The sequence below is a fragment of the Balaenoptera musculus genome, chromosome 3, assembly GCF_009873245.2.
Source record: "Balaenoptera musculus isolate JJ_BM4_2016_0621 chromosome 3, mBalMus1.pri.v3, whole genome shotgun sequence".
Classification (NCBI taxonomy): Eukaryota; Metazoa; Chordata; class Mammalia; order Artiodactyla; family Balaenopteridae; genus Balaenoptera; species Balaenoptera musculus.
In genome coordinates, this window is record NC_045787.1 from 135636606 (window position 1) to 135658458 (window position 21853).

General features: G+C 44.6%; 1 protein-coding gene and 1 long non-coding RNA gene across 6 annotated transcripts in view; one reads left to right on the plus strand and one right to left on the minus strand.

Moving 5' to 3' along the window:
• The window catches only part of LOC118892909, a 68701-nt gene that overhangs the window by 25763 nt on the left and 21085 nt on the right, over nt 1–21853 (plus strand). The gene's annotated exons all lie outside the window — the stretch shown is intronic.
• The window catches only part of TENM2 (teneurin transmembrane protein 2), a 463195-nt gene that overhangs the window by 12363 nt on the left and 428979 nt on the right, over nt 1–21853 (minus strand). The window contains exons 25-26 of the mRNA XM_036847957.1: nt 16046–16342; nt 12968–14582 (exon numbers count right to left, since the gene is read on the minus strand). Coding sequence (XP_036703852.1) covers nt 12968–14582; nt 16046–16342 — 1912 coding nt within the window. The remainder of the gene's footprint in view (nt 1–12967; nt 14583–16045; nt 16343–21853) is intronic.

Consider the following 21853-nt stretch of genomic DNA (forward strand, 5'->3'; position numbering starts at 1 on the left):
ATCCACTTGACTGTTGATGGGTGGGGCTGGGTTCCCTCCCTGTTGGTTGTTTTGCCTGAGGCAACCCAACACTGGAGCCTACCTGGGCTCTTTGGTGGGGCTAATGACGGACTCTGGGAGGGCTTACGCCAAGGAGTACTTCCCAGAACTTCTGCTGCCAGTGTCCTTGTCCCCATGGTGAAACAGAGCCACCCCCCGCCTCTGCAGGAGACCCCCCAACACTAGCAGGTAGGTCTGGTTCAGTCTCTGCTGGGTTCACTGCTCCTTCCCCTGGGTCCCGATGCACACACTATTTTGTGTGTGCCCTCCAAGAGTGGGGTCTCTGTTTCCCCCAGTCCTGTCGAAGTCCTGCAATCAATTCCCACTAGGCTTCTAAGTCTGATTCTCTGTGAATTCCTCCTCCCGTTGCCAGACCCCTAGGTTGGGAAGCCTGACGTGGGGCTCAGAACCTTCACTCCAGTGGGTGGACTTCTGTGGTATAAGTGTTTGCCAGTCTGTGAGTCACCCACCCACCAGTTATGGGATTTGATTTTACTCTGATTGGGCCCCTCCTACCGTCTCATTGTGGCTTCTCCTTTGTCTTTGGATATGGGGTATCTTTTTTGGTGAGTTCCAGTGTCTTCCTGTCGATGATTGTCCAGCAGCTAGTTGTGATTCTGGTGTTCTTGCAAGAGGGAGTGAGAGCACGTCCTTCTACTCCGCCATCTTGGTTCCTCCTTCTGCCCATTTTTTGATTGGGTTGTTTGTTTCTTTGATATAGAGCTGGATGAACTGTTTGTATATTCTGGAGATTAATCCCTTGTTGGGCACTACGTTTGTAAATAATTTCTCCCATTCTGTAGGTCGTCTTTTCATTCTGTTTATGGTTTCCTTTGCTGTGCAAAAGCTTTTAAAGTTTAATTAGGTCCCATTTGTTTATTTTTTTTTTTATTTTCATTACTCTAGGAGGTGGATCCAAAAAGATCTTGCTGCGATTTATTTCAGAGTGTTCTGCCTATGTTTTCCTCTAAGATTTTTATAGTATCTGGCCTTACATTTAGATCTTTGAACCATTTAAAGTTTATTTTTGTGTATGGTGTTAGAGAATGTTCTAATTTTATTTTTTTACATGTAGCTGTCCAGTTTTCCCAGCACCACTTATTGAACAGACTGTCTTTTCTCCATTGTTTATTCTTGCCTCCTTTGTCGGAGATTGACCATAGATGTGTAGGTTTATATTTGGGCTTACTATCCTGTTCCATTGATTTATATTTCTGTTTTTGTGCCAGTACCATACTGTTTTGATTACTGTAGCTTTGTAGTATAGTTTGAGGTCAGGGAGTATGATTCCTCCAGCTCCGTTTTTCTTTCTCAGGACTGCTTTGGCTATTTGGGGTCTTTCGTGTTTCCACACAAATTTAAAAATTTTTTGTTCTTGTTCTCTAAAAATGCCATTGGTAATTGATAGGAATTGCATTGAATCTGTAGATTGCCTTAGGTAGTATAGTCATTTTCACAATATTCATTCTTCCAATCCAAGAACATGGTGTATCTTTCCATCTGTTTGTGTCATCTTTGATTTCTTTCATCAACATCTTATAGTTTTTAGAGTACAGGTCTTTTGCCTCTTTAGGTAGATTTATTCCTAGGTATTTTATTCCTTTTGAAATGATGGTAAATGGGATTGTTTCCTTAATGTCTCTTTCTGATCTTTCATTGTTAATGTATAGGAATGCAACAGATTTATGTGTATTAATTTTGTATTCTGCAAATTTACCAAATTCATTGATGAGCTCTAGTAGTTTTCTGGTAGCATCTTTAGGATGTTTGCCATTGTGGCTGGAAAAGATGCTTGATATGATTTCAGTTTTCTTAAATTTATTGAGGCTTGCTTTGTGGCCCAAGATGTGATCTATCCTGGAGAATGTTCTGTGTGTACTTGAGAAGAATGTGTATTCTGCTGCTTTCAGATGGAAGGTTCTATAAATATCAATTAAGTCCATCTGGTCTAATGTGTCATTTAAAGCTTGTGTTTCCTTATTGATTTTCTGTCTGGATGATCTGTCCATTGATGAAAGTGAGGTGTTAAAGTCCCCTACTATTATTGTGTTACTGTTGATTCTCCTTTTATGGCTGTTAGTATTTGCCTTATATTTTGAGGTGCTCCTATGCTGGGTGCATATATATTTACAATTGTTATATCTTCTTCTTGGATTGATCCCTTGATCATTATGTAGTGTCCTTCTTTGTCTCTTGTAACAGTCTCTATTTTAAAGTCTATTTTGTCTGATATTGATAATCCAGCTTTCTTTTGATTTCTATTTGCATGGAATACCCTTTTCCACCTCCTCACTTTCAGTCTGTATGTGTCTCTAGATCTGAAGTGGGTCTCTTGTAAACAGCATATATCCGGGTCTTGTTTTTGTATCCATTGAGCCAGTCTATGTCTTTTGGTTGGAGCATTTACTCCATTTACATTTAAGGTAATTTTCGATATGTATGTTTTTATTGCCGTTTTGTTCATTGTTTTGGATTTGCTTTTGTAGGGCTTTATTCTTCCCTTCCTCTTTTGTTCTCTTGTGATTTGATAAGTATCTTTAGTGTTGTGTTTGGATTGCTTTGTGTGTGTGTGTGTGTGTGTGTGTGTGTGTGTGTGTGTGTATCTATTGTAGATTTTTGGTTTGCAGTTCCCATGAGGTTTTGATATAGAAGTCTATATGTATACAAGATTGTTTTAAGTTGCTGGTCTTCTAATTTCCAATGCATTTATGATATCCTGTATTTGTACTCTGCTCTTCTCACGACTGCTGGTTTTGATATCATATTTGTATGTGGATGATTTCCTACCTTTACTTTATGTTTGCCTTTACTGGTGAGCTTTCCCATTTGTAATTTTCTTGTTTTTAGTTGTGGCCTTCTTTTCCACCTAGAGAAGTTCCTTTAGGATTTGTTGTAAAGCTGGTTTGGTGGTGCTGAATTCTCTTAGCTTTTGCTTGTCTGTAAACCTTTTACTTTATCCATCGAATCTGAGCAAGAGCCTTGCTGGGTATTCTTGGTTGTAGGTTTTTCCCTTTCATCACTTTAAATATATTGTGCCACTCCCTTCTGGCCTGCAGAGTTTCTGCTGAAAAATCAGCTGATAGTCTTATGGGGATTCCCTTGTATGTTATTTGTTGCTTTTCCCTTGTTTTTAATATTTTTTCTTTGTCTTTCATCTTTGTCATTGATTAATATGTGTCTTGGCGTGTTCCTCCTTGGGTTTATCTTGTGTGGGACTCTGCACTTCCTGGACTTGAATGAGTGTTTCCTTTCTCATGTTAGGGGAGTTTTTGGCTATAATCTCTTCAAATATTTTCTTGGGCCCTTTATCTCTCTCTCCTCCTTCTGGGACCTCTATAATATGAATGTTGGTGTGTTTAATGTTGTCCCAGAGGTCTCTGAGACTGTCCTCATTTCTTTTCATTCTTTTTTCTTTATTCTATTCCACGGCAATGATTTCCAGCACTCTCTTCCAGCTCACTTATTAGTTCTTCTGCCTCATTTATTCTGCTTTTGATTCCTTCTAGTATATTTTTCATTTCAGTTATTGTATTGTTCATCTGTTTGTTCTTTAAATCTTCTAGGTCTTTGTTAAACATTTTTTGTACTTCCTCAGTTTGTGCCTCCATTCTTTTTCCAAGATCTTGGATTATCTTTACTATCATTACTCTGAATTCTTTTTCAGGTAGATTGCCTATCTCCACTTCACTTACTTGTTCTTCTGGGTTTTTATCTTGTTCCTTCGTCTGAAACATACTTCTCTGCTGTCTCATTTTGTCTGACTTCCTGTGTTTGTGGTCTCCTTTCTGCAGGCTGCTGGTTCGTAGTTCCTCCTTCTTCTGGTGTCTGCTCTCTGGTGGCTGAGGTTGGTCCAGAGGCTTGTGTAGGCTTCCTGGTGGGAGGGACTGATGCCTACACACTGGTGGTTGGAGCTGGGCTTGTCCCTCTGGTGGGCAGGGCTGTGTCAAGGGGTATATTTTTAGGTGGCTGTGAGCTCAGTACAACTTTAGGCAGCCTGTCTGCTGATGGGTGGGGCTGTGTTCTCTCCCCCACCCCACTGGTTGTTTGGCCTGAGGCGTCCCAGCACTGGAGCCTGCAGGCTGTTGGGTGGGGCCAGGTCTTGGTGCCAAAATGGTGACCTCTGTGAGAGCTCACACCAATCAACATTCCCTGGGACCTCCACCACCAGTGTTCCTGCCCCCACAGTGAGCCACAGCCAACTGCCGCCTCCCCAGGAGACCCTCCAAGACCCGCAGGTAGGTCTAGCCCAGGCTCCTATGGAGTCACTGCTTTGTGCTGGGACCAGTGCATGTGAAATCTTGTGTGCATCCTCCAAGAGTGGAGTCTCTGTTTCCTCCAGTCCTGTGGAGCTCCTGCACTCAAGCTCCTCTGGCCTTCCAAGCCAAATGCTCTGGGGCTCCTCCTCCTGTTGCCAGATCCTCAGGCTGGGGAGCCTGACGTGGGGCTCAGAAGTCACTCCTGTGGGAGAACCTCTGCAATATAATTATTTTCCAGTTCATGGGTCGCCCACCCAGCAGGTATGGGATTTGATTATAGAGTAAAAGCACCCCTTCTCTTGTCTCATTGTGACTTCTTCTTTGTCTTTGGTAGGTAAAATATCTTTTTGTTGATGGTTGTTCAGCAGTCATGATTTTGGTGTTCATCGGTTAGTTGTGATTTTGGTGTTTTCATGAGAAGAAGTGAGCATAAGTCCTTCTATTCCACCATCTTGTCTGGAATCGAGAGGCTCTACATATATATTCTTTTTCAAATTCTTTTCCATTATAGCTGATTACAAAATATTGAATATAGTTCCCTGTGCAATACAGCAGGTCCTTGTGTGTATCTATTTTATATATAGTAGTGTGTATCTGTTAATCTCAAACTCCTAATTTATCCCTCCCTCCTCCCTTCCCCTTTGGTAACCATAAGTTTTTTTCTCTGTCTGTGAGTTTCTGTTTTTAAATAACTTAATTTGTACTATTTTTTAGATTCTACATGTAAGTGATATCATATAATATTTGTCTTTCTCTGATTTTTTCACTTAGTATGATAATCTCTAGGTCCGTTCATATTGCTGCAAATGGCATTATGTCATTCTTTTTTATGGCTGAGTAATATTCCATTGTATATATATGCCACATCTTTATCCATTTATCTGTTGATGGGCATAGGTTGCTTCCATGTCTTGGCTATTGTAAATAGTGCTGCTATGAACATTGGGGTGCATGTATCTTTCTGAGTTATAGTTTCATCTTTTCTGGACATATGCCCAGGAGTGGGATTGCTGGATCATATGGTAGTTCTATTTTTAGTTTTTTTAGGAACCTCCATACTGTTCTCCATAGTGGTTGCACCAGTTTTCATCCCTGACAACAGTGTAGGATGGTTCCCTTTTTTCCACACCCTCTCCAGCATTTATTATTTGTAGACTTTCTGATGATGGTACAAATTGATGTTTGAAAACCTCTTTTCAGTTCTCTTGTGTATACACCTAGGTGTGGAACTGCTGGGTCCTATGCTTAAATCCTTTACTTTCACTTTTAAAATAGACCAGAATCTGTGTCCACTTCTCACCACTTCCACCACCTCAACCCTGGCCCATCATCTCTTGCCTTGATTTCTAACTGGCCTCCCTGCTTTCACCTCTGTGCTCCACATACCTTGTATGCTCCACATACCTTTAGACATGGAAAAGGCCCTTATCATTCCTTTACTCGTAACACTCCAGGGATCCCCCATTTCTCTCAATGAAAAAGTGAAAGTCCTTCTAATGGTCTGTAAGGACCCTTGCCCGTGATCTCTCTGACCTCGTCTTCTCCTCCTCTCTCTCTCTTGCTCACTCAGCTCCAGCCTCTGTGCTGTTTCTTGAACATGCCAGGTGCACATTCATCTCGGAGACTTTATACAGGCAAGCCCTCTGCCTGGAGTGTGCTTCCCTGAAGGTATCTTCTGGCTGTCTCAACTCTTCCCTTTTTCAAGTCTTGCTCAGATGTTGCCTCCAATAAGGCCAACTTCATGTTTAACCCCTGCCTGTTCCCACCCCCAGCAATCCCAAGTTCCCTTCCTCCACTCATCCCCCCACCCCCAAAACAGTTACCACACTTGAACATGTGTCTCATTTGGGCATTTATTACATTTATTGTTTATTTTCTGTCTCCCTCACCAAGAATGTAAGCTCCATCAGGACACGGAGTTAAAAAATCTGTTTCATTCACTGATGTCTCCCCAGGCCTAGCACAAAATAGGTGCTCAATAAGTATCCATGGAGTGGATGAACAAACACTGAATATATGTGGCAAAAGCCACCCTGAGTAGTGTGTGTGTGACAGAGGAACTACCTGTACCTGCTTGAGAAGATGCTTCTGAAGGGGTTGAGTAAGGTCTACCCACCTCCTGCCCTGGGACTGCTATGAGGGGTTTAATGCTGACTTCGCTACTAAACATAGGGGCCTAGAAGACCCTCTAATGAGAGGGACTCTGGAATCCACAGTGTGTCCATCAGCCTTAGGCAGAAACAATTTCCTTGAATGACGTGGCAAGTACATGTATTAGTGATAGCCCATTTAAGAGTCATTTTTAACAGCAATAATCATCAGAGAGATGCAAATAAAAGCTACAGTGAGATAGTACCTCACACCTGTCAGAATCACTGTCATCAAAAAGACAAGAAACAGTAAGTGTTGGTGAAGATGTGGAGAAAAGGGACCTCTCGTGCAGTGTTGATGGGAATGTGAATTGGTGTAGCCACTATGGAAAACATTATGGAGGGTCCTCAAAAATTAAAAATACAACTACCATATATGATCCAGCAATTCCATTCCTGGGTATTTATCCAAAGAAAACACTAATTTGAAAAGATAAATGCAACCCCATGTTCATTGTAGCATTATTTACAATAGTCAACATATGGAACCTAAGTGTCCATGGACAGATGAATGGATAAAGAAGATGTGGTATATATACATATATAATGGAACATTACTCAGCTATAAAGAAGAGTGAAATCTTGCCATATGTGACAATATGGATGGACCTGGAGGAGATTCTAAGTGAAAGAAGTTAGAGAAAGACAAATAACATATATTTTCACTTAAATGTGGACTCTAAAAAAACAAAACAAATGAACAAATGTAACAAAACAAACAGACTCAGATACAGAGAACAAACAGGTGGTTGCCAGAGGGGAGGTGGGTTGGGAAATGGGCTAAATAGGTGAAGGGGATTAAAAGCTACAACTACCAGTTATAAATAGGTCACAGGGATGTAATGTACAACTCAGGGAATATAGTCAGTAGTACTGTAATAACGTTTGTGCATAATCTATAAAAATATTGAATCACTATGTTGTACACCTGAAGCTAATGTAATATTGTAAGTCAACTATACATCAATAAAAAAACTCATTTAAGAATACAAGTTTGGGGCTTCCCTGGTGGCGCAGTGGTTGAGCGTCAGCTTGCCAATGCAGGAGACTCGGGTTCGAGCCCTGCTCTGGGAAGATCCCACATGCCGCGGAGCAACTGGGCCCGTGAGCCACAACTACTGAGCTCTGCGCGTCTGGAGCCTGTGCTCCGCAACAACAGAGGCTGCGATAGTGAGAGGCCCGCGCACCGCGATGAAGAGTGGCCCCCGCTTGCCGCAACTAGAGAAAGCCCTCGCACAGAAACGAAGACCCAACACAGCTAAAAATAAATAAATAATAAAAATAAAAAAAAAAAAGAATACAAGTTTGAAATTGCCTTAAAAAGTGTGTCAGCATCAAGCAGACAGAAGCCTCGCTTTAGTCTAGCAATGATCATATATATCCACAGAGCACCTCTGTGCAAAGTAGGTGGTGAATGCTGTGAAGTGCGGTTACCAAACTTTGGGTATTCATGGTTACCCGTCATGATCACCTGTCGTGGTTGTTTTGCCATATCCAGGGATCACCTGTACTTGTTCTTTGTCTACTTAAGTAAATCCATTATAAAAAAGAAACTTTATGTCACTACCATAAGTGGGAAAGCACTCTCACTTGATGCAAACAGAAAATAACTGTAAAATTAAAACAAAACAACGCAATTAAACTGGAGCATGATTTTGTTACCTGCTGCCGGGGGAGTCTTAGACCTGCTCTCTCTGTTAAAAAGGGAGATGAGAAGTGTTAATGAGGTGTTACATACACACCAGCATCAAGTGGAGGCTTTCTCCTCTGCCGAATTGGGAGAATAAAAAGATTACTGAAGAGAAACTAACTTTCCCCATCTGTGTTTCCACGTTATTTAATACCTCATCTGAACAACATATAAACTCATCCCATCTTTCACCAGGGATATGGAGGGAATCCCAAGAAAGGCAAGAGACAGGTCTTTGCCCTCAGCCGACTCTCCCCAACGTGCTCTTTCCCCTGCAGGGATCCTCCCTAGTCTCCAGGAGATGATGTTAACAACCCCCTGCCTTTGGGACCAGACATTTTAATGGCTGCTCCCATCAACAGTATAGTTCATGTCATCTATCTGTTTTATCTTTTTAAGTTTCTAACATGGCTTGGTTTCCAAGTCTAACTCTCTTCTGAAATGTTTCTTCAAGTTGCTTGTCTCCTCCATCCTGCAGAAGGCACTTCTGGCATCACACAAACACCCCTCCTCCTCTCAAAGTCACTGGCTGTCTCTGGTGACAGCCTCCCTAAACAATCTGTCAAGAGGGAGTCCTTGAGGTAGGAGTGGCGATGTGGCCCCTCCTAATAGCCCATCACTCCCCCTCCTCATGTTCTTCACAGCATGGGCAGCTGAAGCACGCGCGCTCTCTCTAATACATGCTGTCGGCACAGCAGCCTAGGTGGTAAGTGCAGAGAGAGAAGAGAGTAAAGCAAGGAGGAGGTTGGGCCTCCCTCCTCACTTAGGGAAATCAAACTCCACAAAATCCGACTTCACGCTCATGTGTGCCTGGGGGTCTGTAAGCCCAGAGACCAGCCGGGGAGAAGCCAACCCGTGTCATTGTGGGTGACATATGGGAGGTTTGCTTAACTCCAAATTTGGGGTTTCAGATTTGCCAAAGCAATGCCACTCAGAGTAGAGTTGGGATGTGTTTCAGGGTGGAGCTGGAGACCCCTGGGAACCCCAGAGAATTACACAAAGGTGGTAATTTCACTCCTCACCTACAAACTCCCTGTCTCCAAGTCCATAGCTGCTTATAAGTAACAAATGCGTTCCTACCATTGATAAGCCTTTGCCCAGGGCTAGGTGCCTTATGTGTCAGGATCCACTTACTTTTCACAGCACCACAGGGTGAGTTTTGTTACTGGCACAAAGCTGCCAATGAAGAAACTAAGGCTCGGAAAGTTTAAGACATTCGTATAGGTCACGCAGCAAGTGATTGGCAAGGCCAGAATTGGTGTCTGGAGATGTATTCAGGTTCTAACATCAGAAGGAACTGGCTCGAGGACAGGCCAGGCTTGGGCCTGAGCACAGGTCTTGGTCTGCCCAGGACCGAGGAGTTTCCTGGGACTCGCTGTCACTGGAAAAGCCCAGGGCACTGCAGGTTTTGGGGGAGAGGGTCTGTATCTCTCAGTATGTCTTTTTTTTTTTATTTAAAGTATTTATTTATTTATTTATGGCTGAGTTGGGTCTTCGTTTCTGTGCGAGGGCTTTCTCTAGTTGTGGCAGGCGGGGGCCACTCCTCATCGCGGTGCGCGGGCCTCTCACTATCGCGGCCTCTCTTGTTGCGGAGCACAGGCTCCAGACGCGCAGGCTCAGTAGTTGTGGCTCACAGGCCCAGACGCTCCGCGGCACGCAGGATCCTCCCAGACCAGGGCTCGAACCCTGTCCCCTGCATTGGCAGGGAGACTCTCAACCACTGAGCCACCAGGGAAGCCCCTCTCAGTCTGTCTCTTATATCCTTTCCTCTAATATCTTTCGTATCACAGATATATCAATCATCAATATATTACCTTAAACAATAACTGTTAAAAAGGGTGCAGCTTTAGAGCCCGTGAGTGGGAAAGGAATCACTTCTTGCCCTCCCTTACCCCCCTTGGTAGATACAGCTGTGTCCAGCCCAGATGTCTTTGAGCTCCTCACGGGTATTCTCTGCTGCTCTCCTTTGTGCCAGCATTTTGGGGCGGAAACAGCCTCCTTCAGCCTCAGGAGCTGTCTCTTGCATTCAGAGAGCTCTGTTTCCAAACAGCAAAGATTCTTTTGAGCACCAGAGAGAGAGTAGTTCTGTTCATTGTGTTTCTGCCGACTACATCTTAATTCCTTCTTAAATTGTGAGCTGCAAGTTCAGCCACTCTGGTCATCTCCTACGATGCAAATCAAGACACATATAGATGGGTTTACAGATTAGCCAACATCCGAATGGCGGAGAATGATTTGGTGTCCTCTTCTGGGGTGCAATCTCCAGGGGTCATCTCACATGGAGCGGCAGCAGGTGGGGGCTTGTGCCTGGTCCCGCTCTCTTCACCCAGCCCCTCGTACTTTGCTTTGACTGCAGACGTCAGCTCTACGCATGTAGCTTCTCTAACATTACCTTTTATTTTAGACTCTTTCTAATGTTTTCTGGATTCAGTTTTGTTGGACTTAGTTCAACTTGATTTGATGCCCATTTATTGAGTCTCCATGAAGCACTGGAATGAGGAAAGCCGTCTTGCTATTCAGAAAACTCTAAGTTCTTTTTGTCTTTTCAGGAGAACCAGGAGAGTAGCTGAGGGGGTCATTGAGGCGTAGTGTGCTCTGCGAATGATTTTGTTTGGGTCTTGGCAGCTGTAGGTGTGTGTTCATCCCACGCTGAGGGCTTTCTTTTTATTTGCCTCTGGCTGATTCATCCCTAAGGTATCCAGTGCCAAGCCAGGCTCTGGGAAGCGCATTCTTGCGGGGCCGGGCCTTCTTCTCCTATGGCTGAGATAGGCATGGGCTGCCTCCCCATTCACATTGTTTCCTTTGTCTGGAATACGCTTCGTCTCCCTCCCCCACTTCATAATGGCCTCTGCTCAAATGCCACCTATCTGTGAGCGCCCTAAATAAACAAGACACTTCCCACCACTCTCTAACTCCTTACCTGTTTCATTTATCTTCCCTGCCTTTATCATTATCTGAAACTATATACATATGGGTGTGTACTTTCCTGAGAGGTCCTTTTATTTGAAACTGCAGTGAACTTGGGGGGGACACAAACCCTGCCAAGCCCTGGGGAAGAGAGGACACCCTGGCAGAGTAGCATGGCAGGGCCTCCTGATGAGGCGCACTGGGGAGACCAGGAGGGAACTAGCTTGGCCAAAACTCCTGCCCTCCAAAGGTAGCAGCTGCTTCGGTTGTAGGAGGATGCTGGGTTCAACTTCAGAGGCTCTGGAACTTGTCAGTGAGGCATAGCAGGGCCACAAGTTGACCTTTAGGGTCATCTATTTCTTTCTGCAGCATGGGGCACCGAGGGCAGCACTGTGTTCCAAGGAGCTGCTGCTTTCTTTCCAATCTTGGGGGTGGACAAGTGATCCCTGGCCACCTGAGGGTAGGGACCCCTTGGGCTTGATGCTTCCCTGGCCCATGGCTAAGAGCTATGAGTTTCCCGGAACTTGGGGGGGGGGCTTGGAATTGGGGTCCCCATTGTTACTCCTCTACAATGCATGTACAGGTGAGATGGCTCCAGATTCCTTGCTGAAAGTTGGTATTTTTCCTCCCATCCATCCATCCATCCATCCATCCATCCATCCATCCATCCATCCATCCATCCAGATTTCCTTGCTTATCTCCCTGAAGATAGGGACTCTATCTTGCTCTCCACTGCATCTCTAGTACTTATGTATTAGATGAAAATATCCGTGAATAGGTGGATGGATGGAGATGGATGGAAATAGATGGATAAGGACCCCCCTCCTTTTACCAATTTCTCACTTATCATGAGGAAGTAGATTATTTGCCCTCCTTGGCCCCTCTATCCACACCTGTCTCCAAGCCTCCCTTTGTCCTTTTGACTTTTGCTCATAGTCTTTCTTCAGCCTTGAGCTCATTTCTGCCAATCAAGATCCCCCTCATCCTTCAGGCCCAGTTTGACACGGGGCTCTTCTGTACGATGTCAGAATTTTCAAATCTGAAGTCATCTGCATGTGTGCTACACACACACACACACACACACACACACACACACATACACACACACACACACACACACACACACACACACACACACACACACACACACCTTTGAGAGAAGAGTGTTTGTCTTGCTTATCATTGTATCCCCAGAATGTAGCATGCTGGCCCACTATAAATGCTTGTTGAATAAATAACTGAACAAACACCTATATGGTAGCACAGACTTAATTCTCCTTTGCATTATCATTGGTTATTTGTATTTGTATCTCATCAGCCTGGTTGTGAGGTCAGGCACTGGGTCACAGTCATTTCAGTACATATGCTCATTCATTGCTTCACTAGTAATGGTGATGTTAATAACATGAGCAGATACCCTTTTGTGAACATCCTTGGTCTAAGTGCCAGGCACTAGACTTTACCTACATAAGTTCATTTCCTTCTTACGATCACTCTGTGAGATGATTTTGTTAGTGCCCTTTTGCAGAGAAGGAAACTACAGCTCAGAGATACTGGACAACTAGCCCAAGGTCCTTTAGCTTATAAATAGAAGAGAGAGAATTTGAATCAGGTATTTCTGAGACCAGAGTCCCATTCTTTCCCCCTTCATAAGGCTGCTTTCCTCTTTTGGGGTAGTAAGGGTTCTTGTAAAAGTTATTTCAATTGAATGGACTTGAAAGTGGTCAGGACATGTTCAAATAGACCTGATGACTGCTCTGTACTGCTGTCACTTGACTGCTCTAGATCCTGTACTGCCAGCGTACACAGCCCTCCAGGATTCTCCTAGCATCAGACATAAGACCCTGTTTTGAAATCCCCGGCAGTCTACTGGGACCACCACCCCACGGGGAGCCACTGCCCAACTGAGGTGGCCAGGTCCTCACCTGTCACGTAGTTCTTCAAATCCAGCTCATTGCTGAGAGGATTGTTGCTCTTGAACATATACAGGTTAAAGGGGGCCGGCTCCTTGCCCACATTTTTCCACATGGTATAGTCCGGAGAGGTCCATCGTCCCGCCAGCACATCATAATCACGCTGCGTGAAGTGGACCAGCTTGGTCAGGGGATCGTAGAGTCCCCCATGGAAGCCAATGACCATCTGGAAGTCAGGGTTGGAGTCGTAATAAATCTCCCCGTAGGCGGTGTACTGCAACTGCTTGATCATGAGACCATTGATGCTGAACACAGCCAGGGGAGTCCCTGTGTTATCTGAGGCAACATAATACTCCTCTCCACTGCTGCTCTCCATGGCAAAGAGGTGACCTTGGAGGTCATAGTAGAGCGAGGTTATCTCCGAGTTGGAGTGATTGTAGACATGGGTGATGCGAGTCGGGTTGTGGAGGTCAGAGTAGAAATATTGCAAATGGTGGCCCAGGTTGGTCTTGTAGGAAGCCCGCCGCCCCACGCCATCATAGCGGTACTGGACACTCCAGCCACTGGCCTTGTTGTAGGCTCTTGTTAGAAGGCCCTTGGAGTTATACTCAAAGATGTCAGCCCCTCGCTGGCACAGATAGCCATCGTCGTCAATTTTGTACTGCACGTCACCGAGCCTGGTTATCCGATCTCGGAGGTCGTAGCGCAAGGGCATGAGGCGCACGCTGTTCCCCGGGTTCAGCAAGTGGAGGTTCCCATTGAGGTCGTAGCTGTAGCGCCAGGTCGGACGGTCATTGACGGCCACGCTCTGGAGCTGCCCATCCCCATCATAGTCGTAGGTGTACTTAGTGGTGTTGGCATAGGGCCCCAGTTTCAGCTCCCTCTTGATTACCCTGCCCATGCTGTCATACTGCACCGTCATCCAGTACATGAGGGACCGGAACATCTCGTACTGGACTTCCTTGATCCGCCCGTGGGTGTCAAAGTGCTTGCTGAGGGTCATCACAGCCGTGGTGATGATCTGGTTGATATCATAATAGATGACTCCGAACTTGCCGAAGTGCTCCACTTTGCCAGAAATCTCGTCATAGCGGTAGAGGTCAACAGGAAGGGGAGTCTCACTTATGACCGGCTTGACGCTTGCGATCCGGAAGCTGTTGTCGTGATAGGTGTATTCAAACCTGGCGTTGACCATGCCTTCCTCAGAGAACCTGTAGATTTGCTTGTCCACGAGTGGGCCAATCTTCCGGTACCTGATGGTGCAGGAGAAGCCCCCACTTTGGAGGCTGACCATTTTTAAGACACCGGTGGTCTCATCATACCCAAAAGTGATGGCAGTACTGTCATAGACAATCTCCGATAGCTTGGAGAGTTTCCCATACTTGTAGAATACCTGGCGCCCAGTGCCTAAAAAGGATGTCTTTAGGATGCGGCCGTCATCACTGTAGTCAAAGATGACCGAAGCGTTGCTTTCAGGCGGGTTGTAAGTATTGCGGATGTAGCCAATGGAGGTGTGGGTGGACATGCTGTGCCGAGCAACACTGGGCATGGTGACGGCGTGGAGGCGTTCAGAGGAGTCGTACTCGAATATGTACTGACGCTGACTCTGAAGCAGGAGGACCATGGACTGGAGGAAGGAAAGGGGAAGGGAACACATGAGTTGGCCATTTAGGACCAAGTGCTCAAATGGACAGAATTTATTCCATTTCCCTAAGTGGCAATTCAAAAGCCATGAAGGATGGGGAAATTTAGACCAGAGATTATGGGTAAATTGATTTCATCGGGCATGCTACTCTACGGATCATGGTGGCTACTTGGGGGAATGCTCCCCAAACTTGAATGTGCATGCAAAATACCCAGGGATCTGGTTAAAAGGCAGATTCTGATTCAGTAGTTCAGTGGGGGAGGGTGGTGGAGAGGTGGCCTGAGAATCTACTTTTGGAACAAACTCCCAGGTGATGCTGATGTTGCTTGGACCATAACTTTGAGTCGCCAGGGGTTTGAAGGACTGAGGTGACAGGCACTGAGTTTGCCTCCAGCCTCAATGACAAGAAATCCTGAGACTGGTTAGAAATGACTGCTGCTGGCCCAGCAGGGGACAGGTGTGATACACATACTATGTCTGGGACACCGCTGATTAAATCTAAGGAGAAAGCAAATCCTCCATTTAGAAGCTACCGAAAAGATCAAGTAACCCAGAATCATTGATTGTTTGGGGGAAAGAATGGCCTCAAACTTGAAGCCGTGGAGAGATTCTTGCCTCCCCTGGTCAACCATTGTAGCATCTTATGGCGTAATGAGAACAGTATTCAGAAGGGACCAAAGAGACAGCAGCCCCTTTACAGAGGAGGTAACAGCTCTATCTGCAAGTGACCGCTGTCGTGAGGAGGCAAGAAAGGAAGAAATGGAAATGGACTTGTGTGGAGGTGAGTCCAGATGAGAGGCCCAGGCTGAGCAAGCCCCTGTCTGATGACTAGATGACCAGGGCAGCCTTTAAAAGTCTTGACTCGTGCCCTGAAGGCATCTCTTTTTACCGCTGCTACAACTGGACCTTTTCTGACACGGAGATCTGAGTCTGCCACTTGCAGACACAGGAAAATATATAGCAAGAATCCATTGGCTGGTTCAGCCAAAAGGCCAAGTAGGGGAGGGTGCTGGTCCGTGTGCTCGAGTTTTAGGCAGAATTCCCTACCCTGATGGCTCAATTTCGGGCAAGGCAGAAATGAATCACTGCATTTCCAATTCATAAGGAGTGATTAGCCGCGCTGCCAGTGGGATGATTCTGTCCGTTTCAACAGCACTATTATTTTGGAGTAAAAATCAGACAATCCACCCTTTTTGCCATTACTAAGTATCTAGAACTTTTTTTTTTTTTTGCTTTTAAGGGTAATAGTGCTGGGCTATGAATAACATTTTCCTTCAGATTTCCTCCCTCCCAGAGGGTGAGAGTGCGTGGGGAGCCCTGGTAGAGTCAAAGTAAAGATGTTACAATGTCTTATGGCAAAGCCCATCAGGTCAGCTTAAACAGAGAAGCATGAATGAGAGAGAGAGAGCTAGCCCCAGATAAGCGAGGGCAGCACATCCACCCACCTTGTCAAGGTAGGAATAGCTCCACACTTTCCCGTCGGCAAACATGCGGGACACGATCCGGCCTTGCTTGTCGATGTCTGTCCTCTCGCTCATGGCCCCGCGCTGAAGGCCAGCCAAGCGCCCATTGAAGAAATAGGAGACGTTGACAGCCGCCAGCCCACTGCTGGGGAGCCAGAGGAAAGGGCGGCCCACCTGGTCATAAATGATCCTCAGGGTGAACTTCCGGTGATCATCGTAGATCTTCTCTGTCCGAATATTCCGGTCATAGTCAATGGACAAGAGATTTCTTCCGTGGACCTAGGAAAACACAACGGGCCTGCTTTGAAAGACATCACCGGGGCATGTTAGCTCAGGCTTCTATGGAGGACGCAGCTGGCGTGGCCAGGGCCTGTGTGTGCGCTGGAAGAAGAAATACCCTTGAGGTTATTCAGAGGAGTGCTTTCTAAACTCCTTCACGTCATAGTACACATAGAAAGTGGTCATTTTTGTAGGGTGCACTAGAATATAGCAAGGCTGCTAATGGCCAGAGATGACTGATCTGGGCATGGCTGCCATGAGCAGTTAGGTAGGCTGGGCACTGCACAGTTACAGGGATGCCATTGTGTTGTAGAGAGTGTGAACGGGAAAAACTGGGCAGTGCACAAATTACATAGCCATACACAATAGCCCTGGACCCTGGGGTTCTAACTGTCCTGCCTGGCCACCCTGGGAAGCAAGAGGATTTGTATCTTTGCACACTTACAACCCTTTTGTGGCACATCATCAGCTAATGAAGAGCTAATGATCTTTAAGAACAGGTGCAAAGATTTCTTCTGAAACCTTAAAAAAAAAGGTACCTAGGAAGGTGAGGAGAAGGTCTCAGAACTACATATTTTACAAAGATCTGGGAATACGAAGCCTTATTCCTATGTGAACTCCTTTCATTCTCCCATCTAGAGAAAAATCTCGCCACTGTCAAGGATGCAAGACATCAGTGGGGTGATCTCAACAGGCCTGGGGAATTCCAACAAAGGGAGGAACTGATTTACTTAGATTTGAAAGGAATAATGGAACACATCCAGACATAATTTAATATTTATTTAGAAGTCGATCTGATCAGAGAAGAGAGCCTGTCTCAGAAGGCACAGCTGAGAGACTAGACTCTGGGTAGGGGGAAAGGAGAGGGACTCTAGAGATTCAGCTAGCCCTGAGTGGATGGCTGGAAGAGAAGGAAATGAGGCCAACTCAGCCCAGGGTTTTTCAACGTAATTGACTGTAAATCCAGACATCCCTGGGGTGACTGCTGAAGGGAAGGTGTAAACATGCAGAAGGAAGGGATGTGAGACATGTCTGGTACCTGCTCACTTTACCCTAATACTTCAATAGCACTTAACGATAATAATGATGATGGTGATGATGATGTTGATGGTAATAGTAACTTTGACATGTGCTGAGGGCTACTCTATATAGGCATTGTGTTAGGCAGTTTGCATCCACTGTCTGAGTTGATGCTCACAAATGAGGAAACTGAGCCTCCAACAGAGGTTATATACTTGCTCAAGGTCACACAGCAATGAAGTAGTAGGTTGGTCTGGAACTTAGGTCTTCAGACTTTGACTAGTTAACGAACCAGCTTTTCTGTTTTCTGCATTGTATATATCGTACATGCATTGAGTGCCCTGAGATGTGTCAAATGATGAAGAGACCTTAAGGGACTCTAGAGGGTTCCACCCTGCGGCTTTGGAGGAGACAAGGAATAATTCTAACACGACAGGCACCTGTTATATTGGGGAGCAGCATTGTACCCAGGCAAAGAACTACATTTCACAGCTTCCTTTGGAGACTAGGGTGGCTAAAGTGATTTAAGTAGTAGTTGTTGGCTGGGTCTTCTGGGAACCTTAAAGCAAGCAGACTTAGCTAAGAAGTAGGCAACCTTTTGTTCTTCCCACTTTCCTTCTTTTCTTAGGTGGAATGTGGATGTGACCACCAGCGCTCCAGTATTCACTATGTGAATATGGGGTGACTTTGAGGATGTTAAACCGCAAAGATAATGGTTCATCCAGAGAAAGAGTCTAGATCCCTGTCAACCTAGGTGTCTTCAAGATGACCTAGGTCATCTGTACCAGCCATGAATTGCTTCCCGCTAGAATCCTTTTAGGTCATAAAAAATAATAAGCCTGTTATCTTGTATAAGATCCTGTTATTTCTCATTTCTGTTACCAGCAGTTTAAACTAATCTAAACTGATAAACCCTTGATGCTTTGACAGGTACTGTGCTAGGCACTTTACATATCTGGTCCCAGTTTAATTCTCACAACATAGGTAGAAATTATTTTATGTATGGGCAATTGCCCTCAGAGGCAGAGGCAGGATTTGAACCCAGGACCACCTGATTCCCCAAACCATTGCTGTTTTCATGGAGTCATCCCAGAGAAAAGGGGACAGAACATGTCAGATAAACATTTAGAAAAAAAAAATGCTAAGGCATGGAAAGAGAATAAAGGTGGTGAGTTCTTGGGATTATAACGAAATCCAGCTTCAAGTGGAAGAGTCATATTGTCAAACCTGCAGTAATTGGGAAGAATCGTCAAGAAAGCAAAGAGTGAGTGTGGTAGGATATTTTCAACAGGCCCAAAAGTTAATGTTGTCAGAATCACTGAAGATGTTGAAGATATGGTCTAGAGTTCCAGAGCAGACCACAAGCTGGTGTCAGAAAGATCACTTCCTCTGGAAACACAAGTTTGGACATACTGGGTTGCTTCATTTGGGACAACAGCAGAAGGCCACCAAGATTCTTAATCCTATGTGTTTAAGAGTTTCAGTTCAAGACCTCGTTAACATTTTATTAGGCAGAATGAATACTGTGGCAGCAATGAGGAAGGATTTTCAGGATTTCCCCGACCATGCCTATGCATATCCCACCTCCTTGGCCATCCTTCTATTCTTCTATCCCTTTGCTTATTCTTTTCCCTTTTGCTTCTCTTTGCTGATAGCATACATCCCCCAGTGCATTTATTATTTATTGAACGTTAAATCTCTGCTCCTGTCAGGCATGGTGCCTGCTCTGGAATGCAAGGATGAACAACACCAACAAAGCAACACATCCCAAGAACTTACGATGGGCTTAGTGTGTTCTCAGCACTGCCCATGTTTTATCATGTTTAATCCTCACAACACTCCCAGGCAAGCACTATTATCCCCATTTTATATGCAAGGCACAGACAGGTTTAAGTGCCCTGCTCAAGCTTACACAAATAGTAAGTGGTGGAGCCAGGGTCCCAATCCCGAGCTCACTGTCTTCACCCCTAGGCTGTACCACCCCCTCTGATGAGTGGCTCTCCATCAGACATGCAATTCTAAACTACCCGGGATGCTCTCTAAAGCATGGTTGCAGGGCTGACTCCACAGCCGCTGGATCAGCCCCCCGGGGAATAGGAGCTGGGTGATTCCGAAGCATACTATTGGTTAAAATACACTTAGTGTGATATAAGGCCTTATCTTCAGTTACCTGGGGGAGACCAACAGACAAATCATATATCCATAATATAATCGTGTGTGTATGTACGTATGTGTATGTTTGTATGTATTTATAGTGTTACAACGTGTATTCATCGGAGATGCTAACAGGTAATTCAAATATACAAGCATGATTATCATTATAACAACTATATTAGTATATGAAGGTGCTAAGAATGCAGAAAGAACAGCATAGTGGGCAAGCACAGAAGATGGGTCCCCAACCTCAGATTGCTACCATTTAGGTCTGTCACTATTACTTAAAGCTATCGAGGCCTTTTGTCTCTTGGCCCAGGTGTACCAACCATAAAAAAGGAATAGGTGCTAATCATTAGCCATTGATAATTTAGGGTGGGATTTTATTTCCAAATTCATCATGTCCCTGGGAATGGGATTTTGTTACAGTGCTGATTTGAGCTAACTTCCCCCCCCCCCCGATTTTAATGAAATAATTGACATACATCATTGCATAAGTTTAAGGTGTACAGCATAATAATCTGACTTACATATATGGTGAAATGATCACCACATTAAGTTTGGTTAACATTCATCCTCTCATATAGATATGAAAGAAAAACGAAAAAGGAAAAAACACAAGATTTACTGTCCTCACAACTTTTTTAATCAATGATTTTTATGTTTATTTTGAAAGTTAAGATAAAATTGACATGCAATATTATATTAGTTTCAGGTGTACAACGTAGTGATTCAATATTGTATCTGTTGTGAAATGATCACCGTAATAAGACTAGTTAACATTATTCACCGTACGTAGCTGTGAAATTTTTTTTCTTGTGAGAACTTTTAAGATCTACTCTCTTAGCAACTTTCAGATACACAATACAGTATTAACTATAAGGGCCATGCTGTACATTACAACCCCATTACTCATTTATTTTGTAACTGGAAGCTTGTGCCTTTTGACTCTCTTTTTCCATTGTGCCCACCCCCACTCCTCACCTCTGTCAACCACCAATCTGTTCTCAGTACCTATGATCTTGTTTTTTTTTTTCTTCTTTTTAAAGATTCCACATGTAAGTGAGATCATATGGCATTTGTCTTTCTCTGTCCAACTTATTTCACTTCGTATAATGCCCTCAAGGTTCATCCATATCACAAATGGCAATATTTCATTTTTTTTTTGGCAGAATAATATTGTTTGTGTGTGTGTATGTATATTACATATATATATATATCATATCTTCTTTACCCATTTTGTCCATTGATGGACACTTACATTGCTTTCATGTCTTGGCTATTGTAAATAATGCTGCAGTGAACACTGGGGTGCATATCTTTTTGAGTTAGTGTTTTCATTTTCTTCATATATACGTCCAGAAATGGAATTGCTGGCTCATATGGTAGTTCTATTTTTTAATTTTTTGAGGATACCCCATACTGTTTTCCATAGTGGCTGCACCAATGGTGCACATGGATTCCCTTTTCTCCACATCCTTGTCAACACTTGTTATTTGTCTTTTTGATAATAGCCATTCTAACAGGTGTGAGGTAATGTATCATTATGGTTTGATTTGCACATCCCTAGGGATCAGTAATGTTGAGCACCTTTTCATGGATCTGTTGGCTATCTGTATGTCTTCTTTGGAAAAATGTCTATACAGATCTTATTTTTTAGTTGAATTGGTTTTTTTTGTTTTTAGTATATCTATTTTTATTTTTTATTTATTTATTTTTGGCTGCGTTGGGTCTTAGTTGGGCACGTGGGATCTTTCATTGCATCGCATGGGCTCTTCATTGTGTCGTGTGGGCTTCTCTCTAGCTGTGGCGTGCGGGTTTTCTCTCTCTAGTTGTGGTGCGTGTACTCCAGAGCATGTGGGCTCTGTAGTTGTGGTGTGCAGGCTCCAGAGGGTGTGGGCTCTGTAGTTTGTGGCACGCGGGCTCACTAGTCGAGGCGCGTGCGCTTAGTTGCCCCGCGGCATGTGCGATCTTAGTTCCCCGACCAGGGATCGAACCCACATCCTCTGCATTGGAAGGTGGATTCTTTACCATTGTACCACCAGGAAAGTCCCTTAGTTGAATTGGGTTTTTTCTTTTCTTTTTTCTTTTTTTTTTTTTTTGCCTGTGTTGGGTCTTTGCTGCTGCATGCGGGCTTTCTCTAGTTGTGGCGAGCAGGGGTACTCTTTGTTGCGGTGTGCGGGCTTCTCATTGCAGTGGCTTCTCTTGTTGTGGAGCATGGGCTCTAGGCGCACGGGCTTCAGTAGTTGCAGCATGTGGGCTCAGTAGTTGTGGCACGTGGGCCCCAGAGCGCATGGGCTTCAGTAGTTGCGGTGCATGGGCTCAGTAGTTGCAGTG